General features: G+C 38.7%; 1 protein-coding gene across 1 annotated transcript in view; it reads right to left on the bottom strand.

Moving 5' to 3' along the window:
* Positions 1-9,257: 9,257 nt before the first annotated feature.
* Positions 9,258-23,998, bottom strand: part of EXT1 (exostosin glycosyltransferase 1) — a 340,582-nt gene continuing 325,841 nt past the window's right edge. Inside the window, exons 9-11 of the mRNA XM_044668889.1 lie at positions 21,566-21,726; positions 19,677-19,848; positions 9,258-9,581 (exon numbers count right to left, since the gene is read on the bottom strand). Of these exons, the coding sequence (XP_044524824.1) occupies positions 9,396-9,581; positions 19,677-19,848; positions 21,566-21,726 (519 nt within the window). The 3' untranslated portion in view covers positions 9,258-9,395. The remainder of the gene's footprint in view (positions 9,582-19,676; positions 19,849-21,565; positions 21,727-23,998) is intronic.

The raw sequence follows: 23,998 nt of genomic DNA on the forward strand, positions 1-23,998 counted from the left end.
AAGTTGTTGTGTTGTTTTTTTAGCACTTACCTTTTTCTTAGTATCAATACTCTATTCTAAGGCAGAAAAGTAGTAAGGGCTAGGCAGTGGGAGTTAGGTGACTTTCCCGGGAAGTGTCTGAGGTCAAATTTGAACTCAGGACCCTCTTATCTCTAGATCTGAGCCACCTAGCTGCCTCCTAACAAACACCTTTTGATGACCCATTGACTTTCCTACCACTCATGAGAGTGTATGGCTATTCAAAATCAAAGGGGAGGAAAGGAGGGAGATGCCTGGGAATTTTAATGTAATCAACCAACAAACTCATTAATAAAAAACGTTTACATAGTAAAACCAAAGGGGCCAACTTCAGAGTTGTCAGGTTCCAGCTGATTCTGAACTGGTTTCTTTCATAATGTTTCCATGATATGGAAGAACATCATGAATTGGGCACATTACCATCATTTGCACAGGCCAGGCTCCAGTGATACCAGCTGCAACTGGAGTAGGAAGAAGGTTTTTGCTGGCATGCATCAAAGCTTTCCTTCTCAAGGTGTTTGTTAGACTGACTAGTGCCGAACTATCTTTGGGCATCCACTCTCTGGTGTCCCCTCCCCATCGGAATCCTTCCACGGTATACAAAAATACCCCTGAAAACAGGCTCCTGATTTAGGAATGGGTGGTTCTGCCATCTACATTTCTATAGGCAATAATAAAAGTGGAACAAAATCCACACAGATGGAAAGTCACACTATTTATTAACAATTTTTCAAAACGGAATCTGAAGAAAATGTCTTTGGCAACACTCTAAAATACTCAGTACTTGATGGCAAAGCCATACATTTAGTGATTCAGGTTAATGGAGCATACCAAGCCCTGTGGTTCCAAAGATCCTAAATATCTCTCTCTCTCTGTCTCTCTCTCTGTCTCTCTCTCATTGTCTCTCTCTCTTTCTCTCTCTCTCATTCTCTCTCTCTCATTCTCTCTCTCTCTCTGTCTCTGTCTCTCTCTCTCTCATTCTCTCTCTCTCTCTCTCTCTCTCTCTCTCTCTCTCTCTCTCTCTCTCTCTCCTGTCCACATTTTAAAACTGAACTGTATGACATCATTAACACACTGATGAGCAGAGAAAATAATTAGGGAAAAGATGTAAGAATCCTATGATAACTTTAGAAATATGCCTTCATGGGGCAGTTAGGTGGCTCAATAGATAGAGAGCAATGGGTGGTCCTGGGTTTAAATCGGGCCTCAGATACTTCCTAGCTATGTGACTCTGAACAAGTCACTTAACCCCCATTGCGTAGCCCTTACTGTTCTTCTGCCTTAGAGTTAATATTAATTCTATGACAGAAAATAAGAGGTTTTAAATATGTATATTTTATATTTAATACATTATACATACAATACTAGGCATCATTCATTGATTATTAAATTATTTATTATATAGAAATGCATCACACAAGTTAATTAAATTAATTAAAAGTAAACTAAATAAATTAAATATGTGTATATAAACACATAGATATATACACATACACATATGCATGTATATTTATATATATATACATATATCTATGGGAACAGGTAATCTAGTGATGGAAGGAAACTCAGATGAGGAAACTAAGGCACAAGGAGGTTAAGTGATTATCTTAAAATTCTGTTTTCTCCCACCATGGAAAAAAAGCAAATTATGCTCCAAAGCTACATCTCATGCAAAACCAAGTATTCTTGGGTTTATGTTGCCCTACAATTGATCACCAGGAAGGCAGCATGCAAAAAGTTTCACTTTGGCGTCAGAAGACCTGGGTTCTTATTCTGCCTCTCCCACTTACTACCTATGTGATCTTGGGAAAGAAAATCACTTAATGTCTCTGATCCTCAGTTTTTTCATCCACAAAATGAGAGAGTTGAACTAAAAGATCTGCAGTTTGCTATTTCTCCCATTTCTAAATCTGTGATATAGGAACCCTTTTTTAAAGCCCCTTTCTTTTCTTCCTCAACAAATATGCTAGTTTTTCTAAAAGTAATCATAAATGAATGTGACCACAACCCTTCAAACCATCTAATTTCAGAGGAAAGTACTAACCAAAATTAAGAAGAGTCTCTCATTAAAATGGACCAATTTTGGGGAAAAACAAAACAAACTTGGGTCCCCAGCAAGCATGGAAATCATTCAGATACCAAAGAAAACAAAGGAAGGTCAGTTTGATTTGGCTTCAAATAAGTGAAAGACTTTGCTAACTAAAGATTCAGTCTTCGAGGCTGACATAGCAGTCCTTCTCTCAGAGGTGGCTGAGCCACTTACAAGAATCTGAAGAGTTTGACAACTGTAGAGACCAGTCTGTATAACACGTGGTTGTGGATGAAATCCTTTAGTTCAAGAAAGAGGAAAATTTTTCAAGGTGTTTTCAGTCTGAAAATATTATTATTAACAGTTTTCTATCCAAAGCAATGAGCATCTATTCAGGGCGCTCTCTGTGCTGACAGTGGTACAAAAACAACTACTACTGTTGCTTCCACCACAATTACTACATAATAATAATAATAAATGGTTATCATTTATATAGTGACTTAAGATTTGTGAATTACTTTACATATATCTCATTTAATTCTCACAATAGTTTTGGGAGATGGGCACTATTGTTATCTCCATTTTATAGATGAGGAAACTGAGGCAAATACAAGTGAAGGCACATAGCTAGCAAGTGTCTCAGGTCAGATTTGTATTTATCTTTCTGATTTCAGGTAGAGCTCTAAAGGGAATAATAAGTATCTACTATGTGCAAGGCATTGCGTTAGAGATTAACAAATATCATCCTATTTCATCTTCACAACAACTGAGAGATAAGTGCTATTACTACCCCCATTTTACAGCTGAAGAAATTGAGGCAGACAGAAATTAATTGACTTGCCCAACTCAACAGAGCTAGTAAGCATCTGAGCCCAGATTTAAATTCAAGTCTTCCTGATCCTAAACATAGAGCCCTACCCACTGTGCCACCTACCTGATTCTACTAGGCTCTGGGGGTATCACAAGGAAAGGAACAATTGTCTCTCTAACGTTAGGCAATTTTTACTCAAATGCAGATAGGGGATTAAAAAATACAAGTTGATATGTATATATACATATATCTACTCACATATATAATTTGATGATAGAACATAAAATCATAGATCTAGAATGCTGAAAGATTTAGAATTCATCTAGTAGTGCAACTCTTTTCATTTTACAGATGAGGAAACTGATGCCCAACCACATTAAGTCCCAGGCTATCCAGAGAGTAAAGTCAAGAGAGAGCATTTAAAGGCTTCCCATGGGAGGAAGCGCATGACCATCATTTGCCATCACCACGAAATGATGGGGGGATATTGGGACTTAGAGGTAGCAGGATATTGGTAACATGGAAGAGCCACTAGGCTGGCAGTCTGAAGACCTGGGATCTTGTTCTGGAACTCCTTACAGTCACAGATCAGTCACCAAGGCTCTGCAACTAACTGGTTATGCAACCATGGTGTATAAATGGAGATTTTGAACCCTTGGACTTCATCCCCCAGAAGTCCCTTAGCATTTCCTCAAATTCCTTTTAAGCTCTCTACCACATTGCATTGTATAAGTTCTGAGGTTCCGCCTCTCTTTTCCTCTCTTCTCCATGAGTGCAGCTGAGTTTTTTTATGTTAGTTTATTATTAATAAAACTTTATAAACTATAATATTTATCTTTTGCACATTAATTTTAATCTCTACAATGGCTAAACCATTTCATTTTCTCGAGCCTTAGTTTCCTCATTTGTAAACTGAGGGGATTTGACAAGACGCCTTCTAACATTCTTACCAGTTCTCCAAGTCTTTGTGCTTTGAAGCTATGATTCACAGTTCGCCCCCACCCTTTTATTCAAGTGGGGAGTCTCAGAGTATGTGAATAATCCATTCCCTGTTCATTCAAGTACCACACCACATCTGTGCTCAGACGCCCACCAATCCCTCCCGCCAATAAAGCTCAATATATCTCTTAAACATTGAGCTGAAAATAACTTTTTTCCTATTGAACAAGCCTAAAGAAAGGGAATCAGCTGAGGAAGAATATGTCCTTTGTCAGGCTTACCTCAGGAGCAGCAAAGTCACCAGAACAGATTTCAATCCGCAGGTTTCCTAAACAAGCCACACCACTGGTGCCGTGGTGGCTGCATGCTAATGACACAACTAGGACAAAACAGAAAGGCTTTTACTCAGGGAAAAAAAGAAATCCTAATGATAATTAGATTTTTGCTTTAACGGAAAAAGAGTGAGTCACACTTCAGCAGGTAGGCAAACCCCAGGGACCTGGGACTGGAGAGAACACCAAGAGATGTTCAGCTCTGGGAAATCTGCCTCTACTATCAATAATTCAGTCTTGTCCAGCACTGGTCTCATTCAAATTCTAACCTAGCAGAGTTCCCACCACCTCTCTACTCCCATCCACCCTTTAAGTAGGTTGGATTAAAATTTCATTAGTTCTTAAGGAAAAAAACCCAGGTGGCTTGTTTTTTAATGGTGTATAGATCTATTCATATTCCTTCATTGAACCCCCCAATTAATTTAAGGTTCAATAACCTTTACTAAAGGCCAAATACTTAATATTCCTTCAAGTCATCAGGCATTCAAGTAACCTACAAAACCGAGGCTAATATAGCATTGTTTTTTGCTTAACCAAAACAAGTTAAAAAAATTTTTTTTTCAAAGGAAAAGTGAAGGAAACAATAAGGATTGATTATTCTTAGATAAGTGCAAGAGGAGACAATTAAGGTGTGTGTCTACGACTCCACCACAAAGGATTCTTCATGCTTCTGGTAAATCCAAACCACAATTCTTATGTGTCCTTGATATGCAAAGAGAGGATCACTCAACTTGTAACCTTTAGAATCATTGGTTCTAGGCTCCTTCCAGAAGTATTAACCATAGGACAGAACCTAATTGCCATTTAATTCTTCATAGCTGACTAGTGAGTAGCTCAACATGCATAGATCCACCGAGGGACATTGGTTACTGTCAAATGTGGCTGAAAGATAAATCTCTGCACCTTCCAACAGCGATGGCTATGCTTTAGAGAGGTGTCGCAGTGAAAAACAACACTTTTCTAATGGAATCTCAGTTGAGGCTGACATTTTCCTGTCCTCTTCCTTTATTTCTCTCCATAGGGATTACAGAGGAAAGTGTCCCATTAGCAGCTAGCCAAGTGTTCGTATCATTTCTTCCACAAGGAAGAATGAATATTTTTGTTGTTCAAACCACTAGTCATATTAAGGGTTTAAAAAAAAACCAACAACAACAACAGTGTGAAGTTGCAAGGTAAATCCTCCTGAGAGGTATAGAATAAAAGAAGGGACTTATATACCTCCAAATATTTAAATCAGCTATTTGTAGTTGCAAAGAAAAGCAAATAAAGTAATTGCCCTTTAGCTGAGGAATGACCAAGCAAGATGGGATACATCAATGTAAGGAAACACGACTCTGCTGCAAGAAACAATCATTATGACTCAGATGCATATGAACTGATGCACGGTGAAGTTAACAGAACCAAGGGAGAAAAACACAATGGCTACACCAATATATAATAACCATAAAACAACTGAATCTGGAAACTGGGACTTTATTGATCAAAGATGGCCTCAAAGAAGACTCATCTTTCTCCCATACCCACCCTCCCTGCATGGTTAAAAGCAGGGAATGCTGGGTGTGGAATACTGTGCATAAATTACATCAATCTTTTTTTTTTTTAATCTTTAGTTTTGCAGAATTTTCCTTCTTCATTTCTTCATGCTTCATTATAATGGATGGCTCTCTGAGAGCCAAAGGGGTGGGGGTGGAGGGGGAAGAATAGAATAGGAAATAAAGATGGCGTAAAAAACCAAAAGATTTCAAAAAAATTATTTTAGAATGGTGGGAGGGAAATCTATTCTGATTCATAATTACTGTCTTGCCTAGGTAGCATACTTTTAGACTAAATCCCTCCCATTACATTGTGGTAGGTGATTACAAGATCCAAATCCATGAACAACTCACCCATCAGGGATGTAGCTTTGAAAGCTTGAAAGCCAGTATAAATGGATCCAAGCTGGCTCAGGCCTTTGGGCCTTCAGAATTTATATGGAGAAAGAAGGATGAGGAGAAAACCCAAACTGGAAACCAATTCACAGATGATTTGACAAAAGCCAAAGAAAACAATTTAACGGATAATGGTTAATTGTTACACTTAACTGGGGACAGTGAGGTGACTTGGTGGATTGAGAGCCAGGCCTAGAGATGGGAAATCCGGGGTTTAAATATGTCCTCAGATATTTCCTAGCTGATTGAGCCTGAGAAAGTCACTTAACCCCTATTGCCAAGCCCTTACTGCTCTTCTGCCTTGGAAACAATACACAGTATTATTTCTAAGATGGAAGATAAGGAAAAAAAAAAGGTTACATTTAATTGATATCACAGTCCTGGAGAACTTGAGTATAGATGGCAAAAAAAACAATGACTCTAAATACCCAGGATGAAGAAATAGTAAAAAAAGCAAAGATTTAGGGCTGAAAAGAGACCATCAACTTCAACTATTTCATTTTACAGATGAAGAACCAGGGCAGAGGGAAGTTAAGAAACTTATCCAGGGTCACAGAGTGCTAAATGTGGAGGTGAAGTGGGATTTGAACTCATGTGTTTGTGACTCCAAGTTTAGTACCCTACCCATCCATTCTGCCAGGGCAGCTAGGTGGCACAGTAGATAAAAGTCCTGGGCTGGAGTCAGGAAGACTCATCTCTTCCCGAGTTCAAATCTGACCTCAGACATTTACTAGTTTGTGTCGCCCTGGGCAAGATGCTTAATCCAGTTGGCCTGTTTTCTCATCTGTGAAATGAGCTGGAGAAGCAAGAAGCAAGCCACTCCGGTATCTTTGCCAAGAAAACATCAAATGAGGTCACGATGAGTTGGACATGACCGAAAAACAACATAATATCCACTTGACTCTCTCTCCAACCTTACAACAACGAACCATCTTTTTGTTGAAAATAGAAATACATTTAATTCTACAACCTGTCGAGATATGGGTCCTAATGACTCCAAGTAGGCAAATGTGAAATTAGGCAGATAAAGAGATGGTTAGTGACTCCCTTTGAGTCCCAGAGCAGGTAGAGGAAGGCAGAGTGGAAAGAACTTTGCTGGTTTTGTGACCGTGGGCAAGCCACTGAGCTCGTTTCCTCGTTTGAAAAATAACTTTGGATTAGGTGGCTTTTATGGACCGTTCCAGCTCTAGATCTGGGACTACATGAAATCTGAAAGCCTTAGTTAGCCCTTAAGCCTCTCCTCTTATAGTCCATATTATCTCTACAACAGCACTGAAGTGGAATGGAATGACCATTGGACCTCAGAGTCTTAAATGTAAAGCTTGGAGGGACTTGAGAGGTCATTGAGTCCATCCCCCCTTCACTTTACAGATGAAGAAACTGAGGTCCATAAAGATGAAGTGACTTTCCAACATCTCAGATATTACGACTTTAGAGAGGGAAACCTGTGTCCTAGTCCCAACTTTGTCATAAATGTGAGACATTGGGGTGATGACTAGTCCATTCTGGGACCTGTGTCTTCCTCTGCAGAACTTGAGAGCTAGACTAGAAATCTTTACCAGCTAGAAGCTCTCTTTTCTCTCCCAGGTGCTTAACAAATAGGAATGAGTTGAAGGCTGTTGGGTTTTTACAGCTTTGGCTGATTTAAGCCAGACTTTCTAAGTGATTTTAACATATCTCCATGAGGGAATTTTCTTTTAAACCAAAATTGGAGAGAACTCCCATAAAAATGCAAGAGGGCTAAGGGGGAAAAATACCCACATAACTAGAGCTTATTGTTTATTCAATAGCCTATCAAATGGCTCCTTTCTAAAATATTCTTAAACAATGCAATTCCCCATTGTGACCACCTTTTCATCTTGCAAACATAAGAAATTAAATGCCTCAAAATATGTCTCGATCTTTTAAGACGGAGTCATGGAGAACCTTTTTCTCCCATATACACTACAGTAAAAAGTAGCTTAAGGAAGTGTTTGCAGCTACAAAAATTCTTTTGTTTTAACACTCCACCAACTTCAAAAGAGCATGAATCACTTTTTGGGAAATTTCAAAAACAAAATAAAATAAAGCCACATAAACATTTGTTTTTGATCATATTGTTTGCCAAATTTTTGCTCGAAATGACTTGACAAATTGCACCTCCTGCTCTATAAAACATAGAAGAAATAGGAATGGGGTCCTACCAGGGGTGACATGCTCCCTGTCACTGCTCTTTCTCTTGTTTAAAATGGTGCAAAACTTTTGGAATCTTCCTTTCTTGAAAGGAAAAAATTTCTGAAACCTAAGGATTTTCCCATTCGCTGTGGAGCTTCTTTAGCAGGAAGACTTCCTTTCTTCTCTGCATTGCCCCCTAAAACCTGTTCCAAAAAAGCTCCCCATCGTAGCCATTGTCCGCCATCCCCCCACACACAAGCCAATCATTCATTATTGAATCTCACTTGATCTGAAGACATCAGGTTTCTGTTGGGTATACATTATTTCTGCATTATTCATATGCTGCTTGTTTGGCTTGGATGATTCCCTATGTAAACACAACATTCATATTTTCAGTGTCTTGCTGTTGTAAACCAAGCTTACACAATTTTCTTATTTGAGACACATTTAGGTCTTGGTTATGGCTGATTTATCGGAAGTTGCTATATACTGCCATCTCCAAGCATTGATATTTTGGAGATATAAGTGAATATTGATCTGAAAATTCAACCTACAAATGCACATTTTCATGAGCAAAATTTATCGTTTAATATTTTTCTTCCTCATACCCAGCAATTGTTTGGATGTTTTATTTTTTTTTTTAACACTGGGGATAGTGTTTGTTTTGTTTTCTCTGGAGTCTGATCCTTTAACTCTGTAAAGAAAAAAAAGCATGACTAATGGGAGTGAAGTTTTATAGGCAAAATAAAGTCGCGGCCTCTAAATATTCACGACCAACACAATTTTGATTAAAGAAAGAACTCTGATTTTTAATAGTTTTGATCATTAAAAAAGTTTAAACCTGCATAGCAATCATTTCAAAAATAATTATTTAATGTTCCATAATTAAACTGTACACAACCTAGTCTTGGGACACAGAAGCCTGTGAGGTGAGTTTGCAGTCCAGTGCAATCAATCCCAGGAGCAGGGAGTCAGGTTCCCCTTGGCCTTTTAGTTCTGTTCGTCTAAGTTTTTCTGTTTTGTTTTTGGGGTGTGTGTGTGTGTGTGTGTGTGTGTGTGTGTGTGTTTTCGGTTACTTGGCACAGTCTAGCTCCGCATGTCAGCGGATCTGCACTGGGAAGAGAGAGCAGCTTGACCCCAGTCCTTTCTCCCTTCCCTTCTCCCCACTTGGCAGGACTTCCTTCTCAAAGTCGCTCAATGTCTCGGTATTTCTTCCTCAAGATGGAAACCTGGTCTTTAAAGAGAACAGGGTCGAGCCTCATCTGAGAATGGCTCAGCGGCATGTAGCCAAACCAGCTGGCAAACGTATTCATGCAGCTCTGTCTCTGGGCAAAGTGGTCCGGGTCAGCCCAACGAGAAGCTCGAGAAGTCTGCGGGAAAGAAGAGGAGAAGGAGAGTGAGACAAGTGAGAGGCTTCACGTCGACCAAGACATGAGGTTCTTACAAAGAAGGGGTGACGTGGATCTGGGCAACACTCGCTAAGAGTCTAATAGAAATGGGGGTGATGGGGAGTGGGGGGGTACATATGGATTTTGGTTCTTGCCTTGGTCACAGAACCACAAGTTTAACAGGATAATAGATGAAGAGCTAGGATAATCATAATAAGAACTTGCATTTATTTATTAGTGCTTTAAGGGTTATAAAGCATTTTACATATATTGTCTCATTTGAGCCTCAACAACAACCCTGGGAAATATATGCAATTTGCTGTTGCTCAGTTGTTTCAATCATATCTGACTCTCTGTGACTCTATTTTGGGGGTTTTCTTGGCAAAGGTATTGTAGTGGTTTGTCATTTCCTTCTCCAGCTCATTTTACAGATGAAGAAACTGAGGCAAACAGGGGGCCTAGGGTGATACACCTAGTGAGTGTCTGAGCCCAGATTTGAACTCAGGAAGATGAGTCTTCCTGAATCCAGGTCCCAAACTCTATCCACTATGAGGAAACTGAGGCTGGTAGAGGTTAAATGACCTTCCTTGGGTCTCCTAGCTAATCATAAATATCTAAGGCATGATTCAAATCCAGATTTTCCACCAAAATTCTCATTCACTGGGAATCAGGGGACCTTAGGAGCCATCATATCTAATACCTTCATTTTATAGATGAGGAAAATGAGGTACAGAGATGAAATGATTTGCTCAGCATCACAAAGCTAATGAGCATAAGGCAAGATTTTTACTCAGTTCTTCCTGACTTCATGCTTAGAACTCTAACCACTAGTCAACCCTGCTGCCTAGACTTTCTGAGCTGGAAGGGACTGCAGAACCCCTCTAATTCAAACCAACACCTTTACAAACAGTCTCTCTACAACATGCCTTGACAAGCGAGTGACCTGCTAATCTTTGCTCAAAGACTTCTTTTTATAAAAATCCTGGGTTTCCATTTTAGAATCAATACTGAATATTGGTTCCAAGACAGAAGAGCGGTAAGGGCTAGGCAATGGGGGTTAAGTGACTTGCCCAGGGTCATTCATTTTGGAAGTGTCTGGGAACAGATCTGAACCCAGGACCTCCCATCTCTAGACCACAGAGGCACCTTGCTGCCCTCTGCTGAAAGGCTATCTCCACTCAGAGGGAGTCATTCCCACGTTTAGACAGCTTTACTTTTCCAGAAGTTTTTCCTTATGTAACGGCTATCATTCACATAGCCCTCTAAGGTTTGCAAAGAGCTTTACATCTGTTCTCTGAGAACTAGGGGACTTGCCTATAGCCAAATAACTAAATTGGAATGCCCAGAACTCTGCCTGTGCCTTAGCTAACTCAACAGATACAGCAAGCTTTCATGTCTGCAGCTGATATTCTTGAGTTCTACAGCAACAATCACAGACAAAATGCATTTAAGGCAAGAAGGTGAGTCACAACGTCCAAGTTCTCCTCTTCACAGGGATAGTCTGGTAGCTTGGAAGAAGGGAGTTCCCTACTGGAAGCTTCTGGAGTTTGTGGTTCTTGCTATGAGTTGTTCTGCTATCAAATGATGATTAATGCTACTAATCACAGTGCAAACTCTGGAGTCACTGTATCTCAAAATTCACATCTGCCCTTTTTGGGTTAATAAAACAAAGTTTTAGTGTGATTTTGTTATTGTTGTTTTTAAGGTATCTAATGCAACTTTTAGGATTCTGACTTCAACTAGACTGCAACCTTCAATGTTGCCTCAAAGTCATAAGGCTTTTTAAGGCAGTTCACAGGATCTAAGAGGCAGTTAGGTAGTGTGGTAGGGGGAGTCTGGAAGATCTCGGTTTCAATCTTTCCTCTGACATTCACGGGCTGTGTGACTTTGGGCAAATGACAACCTTTCAGTTTTCCCATCTGTAAAATGGAGACTAAAAAAAACCAAAGCAAAACACCTCACATGATTTGAAAGAAATAAAGAACTAGACCGATACATACCCCAAGCCAAAGATTGGACTGTTTTGTGGGCACAAAACACACAAGCCAGAGGTCTGCAGCTATGCTCACTCTGAGTGGTTTGACACATCTAGTTTCCAGATTACACAGATTTTTATAAGCATGGCCAATGACTCAACAGTCTATGAACAGGGTCAGAGTGTTCAGAACATGAATTCTGAACCGGGGTCCTGAATGAGTTGATGAAATGGATTTTAAGAATAGATTCCAGTCACAAGGGTTATGATTAGGGCAACCCTCACCCCTTTTCTCCCTTCCCTTCTCAGGTGACGTGGTTAGGACATTATAAGACTAGATTCGGAGCCCAATTTCCTCATGTCATAACCTCTAGAGCAGGCTCTTTCTGCAGGAGCCATAAAGTCAATTTTTTTTCAGGCGCTGTTACAGGAGCATGCACTGTGAGCACTGTACGCCTCTCACGGCCAAAAAGGTTGCCGACCCCTGATCTAGAGTGTAAGGGGAAGTACAGAAGTGCTTTGATCATTGCAGAAGCTATTAATGCTATTTCTATTATCTCTATTATATCTTTTTCATCTTATTTATTATTATATCAGTTATTACATCTTAGGTACTATTAAATCTCATTTAAATCACACAGTTATAGCTTATCAAACTATGATAGAGAGATCCTTACAAAGCTTCTTAATTAAATTTCTTTTTACGGGTTGTTGTGAGGGTCAAATAGTCAAAGGTACTCTGCAAACTTTAAATTGTTAACTGAATATTAGCTGTTGATGATGATGTGAGAAGCTATCTCAGAGGTCACCCACTCCAGCCAACGACCAGTTTAGCAACTGAATGCTAAAATCATGTTCCTAGTCCAGCTGACTAAAGGAAAGCAATGGTTTATATTTGTTGGCTGTTTTTGTCTTTGGGTAGAAAAACATCCATCAACAAAAACATTTGAAGACTGCCAAACTGGTTCAAGGGTAGGTGGAAGCATTCAAGCCCAGTTCAAGGTTTGCGTTGTGTACCATCACAAAACTTTTTTTTCCCGTCAGCAAATATTTTCTGCTGAGAAGACATTTAAAAAGTTTGTTTAATGGGCAGATTTAGTGAATGTTCATTAAGCTTGGGGTGTCTATTAAATTCCTTTAATGAGCTGCCTTTAAATATCTTTTTTTTTCCCACCGAGATTGTCCATAGACTGAAAATTCTTTTTAAGGCTCCCCAGTACTCAAACCATTGCTTTTTGAAACTGAAGATTTTTGAATTTCTTATTCCACTTATACTGTCCCACTGGTACCTTTACCAAAAACAATCAGCTTTGCAAACAGTCATTGCCCACTCAGGATAGGTAATTATTGATCTTGGATGAGTAGTAAGGATGACTGTCCTCATTAATTTACTTTCTAAGTACCTCTGAAGAAGAGGAGAGCATGGCAATTTCTTTTGGGGTTAACTAAATGTGAGCTCCTTGAGGGGAGGAACTATTTCTGGCTTTCTTTGTATCCCTAGTCTTTAACATCTGACATATTCTTGATGGATGGATTTGTGGAACTTTAAAAGGAGGTGAGATAATTTTAAATGGCCATAAAACTACTGAACAGCACTAATTAGGTACAGGATCATAGCTTAAGAGATAAAAGAAGTCTCAGAAGCTATCAAGTCCAACTTCCTTATTTACAGATGAGGAAACTGTGGCCAGGAAAGTTAAGACTTAGACAAAGACACCTAGGTAGTAAAAATCAAGGCAACATTTGAACTCAAGTCTTCTAGCTCCAGACTGATCCAGGACTCTTTACTCTATACCAGAGTTGGCAAATGACAGCTCGCAGGTTGCCTGTTTTTGTATAGCCCTTGAGCTATGAATGGTTTTTATATTTTTAAATAAAGTTTTATTGTGTTTAAAAATGTAAAAACCATTCTTAGCTTACAGGCTTCAGAGGCAGCAGACCAGATGTGGTCCTTCCACCGTCATTTGCTGACCCACGCACACTAACATCATGCAGACCTTACTTATGGCACACTTGGATTCTTGAAAATAAGGTTTTCTTGAAAAAATGAACTTAGGAAAAGCCTAAATTAGTGGCAATACTCAAACTGTTCTAATAACTCAATAGGCAGATGTGTGCATTGATTTATGCTTTTGTCATAGTCTTTGGGGCAATTAGGTGGCAAAATAGAGTGCTGGGTCTGAAGTCAGAAGGACTCATCTTCCTGGGTTCAAATATGACCTTGGACACTTACAAGCTAGTGACCCTACCTTGTTGGCCTCAGTTTCCTCATCTGTAAAACAACAGAGAAAGAAATGGCAAACCACTCCAGTATCTTTGCCAAGAAAACGCCAAGTGAGATCATGAAAAGTCAGACATGACTGAATGACTGAACAAAAACAAGGCTTTTATTCAGAAACCGATCCATTTCTAGTTTGGTGTAATGGTCTACAGTTGCCTAAATGGGCCAAGTTTAGTTCCAGCGGGTCATTTAGGGCCATTTAAAAATCAGCCAAAGAGTCAACACACTTTAAAAGAGGGCTGTTCAAAATGTGAATGCCAATCTACCTCTAGAGAGAAGGAGAACCAATACAACAAAGAATTCAGCACTTACACTAGAAATATTAAGTGCTTGATAAATATAAAATTTAAATGTGAATTCATTAGAAAATTCTTGTTCGTCCTACTTTGAGAACTCTGAAAAGCAAAGAAAGGGCCCAAAGTCTAAGTTGGCTTCTTTAGTCCAAATCAAAAATAACAATTTTCATAGTTGTAAAAGGTCCTACTCTCCTCTCCTAATAAGGATGAATTTCTTCTATCAACAAACGATCAGATTTCCACGGGCATACTTATCATACAAATACCCAAACCAAGAAACTTTAATTATATGGTTTAGATAAGTTGAAAGCAGTATGAGCTTTCTTTACTAAATAAAAACTTGTACCATACGAAGGTATATTCCATTTAATTATGTTATAGAAGATATTGCAAGCTCATAGGTCTAAAGCTGGAAAGAACTTCTAAAATCATAATATGCGACTGTTTCATTTGCCAGCTGAGAAAACTGAGACTTGGAGAGATTATTTGACTTACCAAGTTCACTTGCAATAGTAGAAGAGGCAATATTTGAACCCAGGTCCTAATCTTAAAATGTACCCATCTCCCCCTCCCGGGGCCTGAGTGACATAAGTATTCAATAAATTAACTTTTGTGTATGTCTAAAAGGCAGTTCCATATTTATGAACAGATTGTGCTGTAAATGTTCATGTGTAAATTAGTTGCCTAGAATTCAGAACAAATTCTCCCACAGAAATAATGTTACAAATGGCAATGACGTTCCCTGCTCCTCCCCTTGGAGCTTATAGAATCCATAAGATTTGTGAGGCACACAGTATGGTAGTTTGGGGGTTACAATGAGATCCCATAACTCATTATACTGTTTTTAGGGGACGAAACATCTTGACATTCTGACCTGGGATCCCACTAACCCCAGAGTAAGAAAAGGGATGCCTGTATCCCTTGGCAGGCATGGCTCCGTTGGGGAGAGGAGTCAGATGAGGCAATGAGAGGAATTTGGGGACCAGAAATTCTAGCATAATAAACTCCTGGTGATATTTATTGGTCCTGAGCTAGACAGCTGGTTGTATTTCATTCAATTCAATAAACATTAGGTGTCTACTATGTGCCAGGCACAGGCGTACGGCGGTGGGCAGTGGGGAGCAACATGCAAACAAATATATACAAAGCAAGCTGTCTATAGCATAAATAGGAAATAATTAAGAGAAAGGAGGCACTGGAATGAAGAGGGGTTGGGGAAAGCTTCTGGCAGGAGATGGGACTTTAGCTGGGACTTAGAGAAAGCCAGGGAGGTGCCACCTTAAGATGTGACGCGGCATTAGAACTTAGAGCCAGGAATAACTGGGCTTGAATCTTTCCTTAGACACTTATTAGTTGGGTAACCCTGGAGCAAGTTATTTAACCTCTCTGGATCCCATTTTTGGCATTTATAAATTGAAGCATTTAGACTTGATCACCTCTAAGGTTTCAGCCAGCTCTAAAATCTAAGACCCTACAATCGTTTTCTTGTACCATATTACAAAAATGAATATTTTGTCCCTAGTCAGGGTCATTCTTCAACCTGAATCGCTGCGGACTAGAATTTCGGCTCACAGCTTCTTCTCTGTTCTTTCCTGAAAGCACCTACACAGGCTTTTGAAAGTATTTTCTAGGGCAGAGACTCTAAACTTGGGATCCATAGATTCCCAAGGGTAGTGAGCGGATAGATTTCAATAGGCCTGTGAATGTGGATGGGAAAAAAAATCACATCTTTATTTTCACAAACATCTAACTAAAATTTAGCATTTCCTTCCATTATGAATGTAGGCCACAAAATATTATTCTGAGAAGGGCATCCATAGACTTCCAAAAAAGACTGCCAGATGGGTCCATGATATATTAAAAAAAAGAGAAGAACCCCTACAGTAAAGAATTTTATAAAAGGGGGTTCAAAAATGGACTCCTAGGTAACTCCCAACATGTATACACACATATCATAAAACCAAAAAACCACTTCTTTTTTTCAGAAATTAAATGAGCCTTTGGGCCTGGAGAGAACTAAAGTTCTAAAGCATTTTTCATGAAATGAGATAATGTATGGAAAATGCTTTGTAAACCTTAAAGTGATATATAAATGAACTATTCTATATTATCTGCACTCTAGAAGAACAACAACTTCAAGCTGTGCTGGGAATTTCATTAACAGAAGTTAGGGTCCTGAAGATAAGGAAAATGTGCTGCTTGTTAGCAGATGTGAGTAGGTGGAGACTGGCTCTGGGCCACAGGTAGTAGGAAGGAAGGGAGGAGTAGTTTCTGGGTTGGGGGTAGTGGAGGAAGGACTGGAACTCAAGCCAGGAGGGACCTTAGTTCAAATTTTAGCTAAGATTAACCTCTCAAAACCTCAATTTCTTCACCTGTAAAATGGCAATGGTAATAGATTTTTATTATCTTATAGGATAATTAAAAGGAAAGAGTTTTGCTGCAAGCTGTAAAATTCTATGCAAATTTTGGGCCAGATCACTGATATCATCAGGAAAGGGAATGCATAAAAAGGAAATCCCATTACCAATGCAGAGCATCAACTATCCCAGGATTCCACCATCATTGTATAGCAGAGGTGGGGTTTGAACACAGCTCTTCCAAATTATGATGCAGGTCAGCTCTCTATCTGCTCTACTATGTTGTTCTTTTCTCTGTATGAGCTAATATTAAATATATTTTTTCCTCACTATTGTTAGTCTTTACATTTTAACACTGTTCCACCTCCCTATCACTGCAGGTCTCACTGGGGGGTAAGTAAGAATGGGATATGTCCCTCAGACACTTCCCAGCTGTGTGACCCTGGGCAAGTCACTTGACCCCCATTGCCCACCCTTACCACTCTTCCACCAAGGATTCCATACACAGAAGTTAAGGGTTTAAAAAAAAACTAAACAAAAGAAAAACAAAAAAAAAAAGAATGGGATATGTCAATGGAACCAATCCCAGGCAGCAGGGAGTCAGGGAAAGGAGAAGAAAGAAGAAAAAAGAAAAAAGAAAAAAAGGACTATTTCACTAGATGACAAAAGAAAGGAAAAGGAAGCTTTTGTGACCACTAGGCTGAGTGACCATTTTATGGTATCACACTATGTAGAAAAGACAGATAAGCTGTACGAAGAAAAGTTGAGTATTTTTTGTATGCGACAAATATAGAATGTAGGCATTGCTAGACATGCCTGGCTAAATTCAGCTATGGTCCCAAATAGTGTTAAAATTGAGTATAATCAGAACTGGCAATCTCACACTGGACAAATTTAGCAAGTCTCTAGAAAAGGCACAAAATATACACCAAAAATTATGCAATTTACAACCTGTACATTTTTAAAAGGCTTCAATTGTAATAAATAAAAATTAAATATTTATCACAGCACATTCGATGAATGAAAAAAATCAGAAAATAAAAATATTTAGGTTTGCTTAAATTGTGCTACTGTGAAAGCAAGACAGCTTACATTATTTCTAATTACTTGCATCCACAAGATGTCCAGAGAGAATTCAAAGAGTTTGTGTTAAGATGCTATGTTCAAGATTACAATCGACCAAGTTTAGTCAAGTGTTTCTAGATTTCCCTGGACTGATCTATATAATACGTAAGAATCGGATGTGTGACTTAGTTTGAAGCATTGTGATCTATCTAAAAGATTTGTCAGGGCATATCTAGATTTGTCTTCATTTCTCAAGCTGTCTACCTCATACACACACACACACACACACACACACACACACACACATACAGGAACAGCAATTTAAAAACTGGTAAGACCTATGATTTCATTGCAGGAATTCTTTTTCCCAATAGACATGCCACAAATTCTTCCTCTATGCATCATGTTTCCTATGACTCCTTTTCCTATCACTCAACTAAGAAAGAGGCAAGGTGTGAGGGTCATTACTATTTTTCCTCATTTCATGAATTAACTTGGCTAAAAAATGTACTAATTATCAGAAATTCACAGGACCACAGATACAGAATAGGAATGGGCTCAGATGACATCTTCTTCAACTTTCTCATTTTACTGATAAGAAAGCTGAGGACCAGAAAGTTTAAACTGATAGCAAAAAATCACAGGTAGTGAGTGGCAGAGGCAGGATCTGAACCCAAATCTTTGGACTTAAACTAAAGTTTTTTCCCATTTGGCTCCAAGTTCTGGTAGCTTCTCAAAGGACAGACTCCACTGGGCCAGTGCTTAAAGCCTCTCTTACTTGATGAGATCGGTGAGAGAATACGCTCCACTGGCAGAGTCTTTGGGAGTTGAGAATCACCTCAACACTATGAAGAGTAAGGCTTTAATGGAAGACCATCAAGTTATATCCTATTCTAAATCAGGACCACAATCATGAGACAAAAATGAGACTCACAGGTAGGGAATTAAATCTCTAAATAGCATTACTGTGATTATTAATGGTTCTGTCCCAAATTAAGACAAACCATAATCAGAATTTTCTCCTAAGTCTGTATTTAAGACACTACCATTACCCATGGGTCAAATTAATTAGCTAAGCTACTTGAACCTTTCAAGGAGCTTTAATTTAATGTGGGCATTCCGTTCAGTAATGCAGAGCAAATTCCAAATTCCTTCTTTAAATTAGAAGATAGTTTTATTCAGTATTCCCATATCCGTGTAACATCCTGTTGTCCCTTAGGAGATTGTAAGTTCCTTGAGGACAGAGACTTTCATTTTTGTCTTTGTACCCAGCACCTACCAAAGTGTCTCACATACATACACACTAAGCACTTGATAAACACTTGTTGAGCTGAATTGGAACTTCTGAACAAAACCAATTTTCAGCGTACTGCAGCCGCTGGGTTGGGGAACCTCTTCGATCTCAGCTAGGACAGCCCTCATGTATAACAAAAATACAGCCTGTCGCCAGACCATATCAGATGGCCCTCCAGCTACATAGGACATCACCATGAGGCTTTGAGAAGAGAGATTAGCTCTCGTGTTCATAAACAATGTATGTAATTTGGGATTATAGTATCATACATAATGTGGCAAGAGATCTCAGAGGTCATTTAGTCTAACATCTTCATTTTCTAGATGGGAAAACTGAGGCTCAGACAAGATGAGAGACTTGTTTGAGGTCACACAGTTAAGAAGTGATGGAAGTAGGATTTGAACAGTCTTCCCGACTCCAAGTTCAACGAGTTTAACTCCTGTACCACACAGATCTTGAGACAACTGACTACACAAACTCTGGAAGAATTATTGAAAGTCTATTTCGTACTGTATCCTATTCTATATCAGATGATAAGTAGCCTTTTATCTTTCCTCTACTTTCTCCTCTCCTCTCCTCTCCTTCCCTTTCCTTGAGATGGTTAAGAAGGAAAGACATATTTTTCTTGTCAATTGTATATGTTCCGATCTTAAAACTCCCTCAGGTTCTCTAGGCTTTGCCTTGTTTAATTTGAGTTTATCTTAATTAATCTTCCAGCTTGACAGGACCTTGCTAAGAGTTCTTCACCTAAGGCACCATTTAGAACTGCTGTTAATAAACAAGACAAAGTGAGCTCCAGCTGCCCTCACCTGCCCCATCATTGTCTCTTTATACTGTTTTTTCTGGGTCACTTTGATTGGAGGCAGTTTCGTCACAGCTGACACGAGGAAGTTCATCAGAATGTCCTCACAGTTGGCCAGCTGGTCCACCATATTCTTCAGGCTGGCTGGCAGATAATGAGTGTACAGGTAGTGATAATATCTACAAAACCGAAGGACAGAGAGAGCAATTCACATGGAGACATCATCATGGGATGATATGTGATTCATACACGCAGGAGACATAGAAGCTAGCTGGACCCCCAAACAAATCATTATAATTGGTTTGTCACGGATCAGAAATAGGGGTAACACATTTTCAGGTCAAATCCGTTAGGGCAGCACATCTGAACACCTGAACACAGCAAGAGGAATAACTTACATATTATTTAGTGTGAAAGACCTTGCTTTATGATTCCACGGATATAGTTTAAATTCAAACCAAATCATAGCAATATATAGAGCATCCCTCACCCAAGAAATCCATTACATGGCTATCCTTGTCCCTGATAATAGGAATATACTATTCTGGCACATATGGCCCATAGCACAAATATTTCAAAAACATAATATGGTACAACTTTAATTGATTGCAACTGAATAAACTGGGTCCCTCGATTAATCAGAATTTTTTCCTCTTGACTTTTCTTTCAAGAGAGAGAAATAAAATAGCATTAGAGATGTATTTGGGGGAAAAAACAAACACAGAGTATTTCTGGGCTCACGTGGCACAGATCACAATCACCTATGTTTTATATACTTCAAAAAGTAAGATAAAATTGCTTAATAGAAGAAGGAATTAATTGAAGTAATAGGATCTGGGTCATCTCTTTACTCCTTTACATACTAATTGTGTGACCTTGGGCTAGGCTGAACCTCTCTGGGCCTCAGTTTCCATATTGATGAATGGTCACAAGGTCCCCTTCCAGCTTTAAATTCTATAATCTTAGGACTACCTAATTCTAATTGATAGTTGGAGTTATAAAATCAAGGCCCTTAATGATTCTCAATCATCAAAATCTTAATTATGGTTGGCATTTGCTCCTTTATTATGAGTAATATATTAATTAACATATTTTTCTATCTTTAATTAAAAACAACTCATATTTGCATAGTGCTTGAAGGTCAATAAATCACTTTATTGAAGGTTAATAAAGCACTCACTAGAACTTTGAGGAAGGTGGTATAAGTGTCATTCCCCACCATTTTTCAGATGGAAAAATTGGGCTGAAGGGCTTGAACATGGCTGTATTAGTAAGTGCCAGAGCCTGGAATCAATTTCAAACTTTCTGAACTACTACCAGTGTGATCTTTTCTTTACCCCTCTATGGACCTCAGTTGCCTCATTTTTAAAATGGGGTCGGGGGAGAGGTTTTTCTGGACTACTACCAGTGTGAACTTTTCTTTACCCCTCTATGGACCTCAGTTGCCTCATTTTTAAAATGGGGTCAGGGGAGAGGTTTGACTAAGTCACTTTTGGAGTCTTTTCTATTTCTACATCTATGAGCCCTTGGTTTCCACTGGACTTCTCATTTAAAAAAAAAACAAAAACGAAAACCAAAAAAGATTGCCAACAACAAGAGCTACAACCATAAAGTTAACCAGAAGTAAACACAAAAAAAGGTCAATTTACCAGAATAATCCATTCCCAGAGCATGCTGGGATTATTGTATTAAAACAATTTGAGAGCAATATGCTAAGAGGCTTCTCCATATACAAAAAGCACAAGTCAGGGCAGTCAGGCCATCCGAGCTGAGCCAAGAAGTTAACTAATTAACTCCCACAAGTGATCTGAACATTGCTGCCAAGTTTCAGTTTTGGCTGCAGTCAGAGTCTACCCTGACACAGCATTCTAGAAGAACCCCATCTGATTTGCTTACTTGTGGTAAATAGCAGCTCCTGTCAATACCATGGAATAGTCATTAGTCCACTTAGATGTGTAACCCCACCGTTCTTTAGTGTTATCCCAGAAATGGCTGCGAGCTGGGTACCCTACAATCCTCTCCGGAAAACTCTGCCACACTGTAAAGGCAAAATCCACCTGCAGGCAAAACACAAGCCAAACAAGTAATCAGCAATGTTAACAAATGTCAACAAAACATTACCTTCCCCGCTAATTCAGAATGCAAAATCCAGGGACTGTTGCAAAACATTAATTCCATGTATTCATCAGTAAATTAAACTGACTACTTGACATTTTGCCCTGTGATTATGCACATTTTAATGTTTTCTGTTAAAGGAAGCTCAGAGCATTGCAAAGTTGAAATAGAAATTCAGACAGGTCCTAGTAGAAACTAAGCCTGCTCAGGGGGAACCATGTTGGTTTTTTGTTTTTTCCTCCTGGTGGCAGAAGTGACTATCAATTTGCAGGAGGCATGTGGGTATTGCTGAATAAATAGAAATAAATCTGCAAATGCTGGTATGCAGACTATACTATACAAGTAAAACTGAATTGATTCAAGTAAAAGGATTCAATATAAAATCAATTTTTAAAGGTAATTTTTTAAAAAAAGAAGTTCTAAAAAGGAGAATTTTGATATAGGGATGATATAATTAGGAACGATGATTACAGTGTTTTCAATAGATGGAGGCATAAGTGAAATTTAGAAGTAATATACATCAAACCTATTTCAACTATTTTTTATAGTTAAAACAAATCTAGCTATGTTAGTTTCTAAAGCATATAGTGGGAGCAGCTGGGTAGCTCAGTGGATTGGTTCAAATCTGGCTTCAGGTACTTCCTAGCTGTGTGACCTGGGCAAGTCTCTTAACCCTGACTCCTAATCCTTAGGACTCTTTTCTCTTAGAATCTATACTTAGCAAAAAGCAAGAGTTTGTTAAAGTGTTTAAGAAATCACCTTGCAGTACTGCATACACCCTTGTCAAAATGATCAAACATTTCCTAGCTAGGAGTCACAAGAAATGAGGCTTTATTGTATATCTTCACATAAGACAAATGTAAATCATTTCCTTCTTAATTAGCCAGTAGAAGATTTGCGAATCACAGATCCTGGCCACATAATATTCTGGGGCAGACGTCATGGAGGGCACAGACTCCAAGGCATAGTCTTTTCCCCCCATTATTCTCAGTGCCTGCTGGCAGTGTTGCCTCTAGAGAATACATTTTAATAAACGGATTGAGCCTTGGAGAGAATGGCTCTTTCCACAGGACTAATCCAATTCTATTGTCATCAGAATGGTGAATCAAAACCCAAAGATCAGAGCATCTCATTTGTTAATACAAACAAACATTTATTAAGAGCCTACAGGGAAGAGCACTGCGTGCAGGGAAAGATGAAGTTTATTGGAATTGGGGAGGGACCAGATTTGTGATTTTGCTGGGATAATCGGCTGGAAAGGAAAGAACCTCTATCAATGGGAAGTAATGTTGCTGTCCAAAGGAAAAACTTGCTAGATTTGAAATGAGAAGACCCGGTTTTGAATCTCGGGTGTATCCCTGTATGTTAAAGGACAAGTCAATTCATCTCTCTGGTCCTTCATTTCCTATCTGAAGTCTCAGTTCTAAATCTATAATCCAAAGAACTTATAGTACTAAATGGTTGCCTGGGGGTACTGAGAGTTTAAATGATTGGCTCAGGTTCCCACAGTGAACATATGTCAGAGGCAGTACCTAAAAACAGGTCCTCCCATCTTTATTCATTCATTCATTCATTCATTCATTCATTCATTCATTCATTCATTCATTCATTCATTCATTTGTCTATTTATTTATTTATTTATTTATTTATTTATTCATTCATTCGTTTATTTATTTGTTGTTCATCCATCCATCCATCCATTCATTCATTCATTCACTCACTCACTCACTCATTTATTTATTTGTTCGCTCATTTATTTATTTATTTATCTGTCCATCCAGTCTTTTATTCATTCATTTATTCACTCATTTATTTATTTGTTTGTTTGTTTGTTTGTTTGTTTGTTTATTTTAAGACCCTTAACTTCTGCTATTGACTCCTTGGTGGAAGAGTGGTAAGGGTGGGCAATGGGGGTCAAGTGACTTGCCCAGGGTCACACAGCTGGGAAGTGTCTGAGGCCGGATTTGAACCTAGGACCTCCTGTTTCTAGGCCAACTCTCAATCCACTGAGCTACCCAGATGGCCTTCCTCCCATCTTTAAAGTCAAGTCTCTATCTACTATGCCATAATGCCTCTCAATAGAAACATCAATCAATTTTATTAGTTAAAAATACCACTAATATTTATATATGGATAATTTTTCAATTATTGATCCTAATGACAATTATTGTTACTTGTTTTATTTGAAGTTTCAAAGCACCTTTATGTCTATTC

Source organism: Gracilinanus agilis, chromosome 1 (assembly GCF_016433145.1).
Source record: "Gracilinanus agilis isolate LMUSP501 chromosome 1, AgileGrace, whole genome shotgun sequence".
Classification (NCBI taxonomy): Eukaryota; Metazoa; Chordata; class Mammalia; order Didelphimorphia; family Didelphidae; genus Gracilinanus; species Gracilinanus agilis.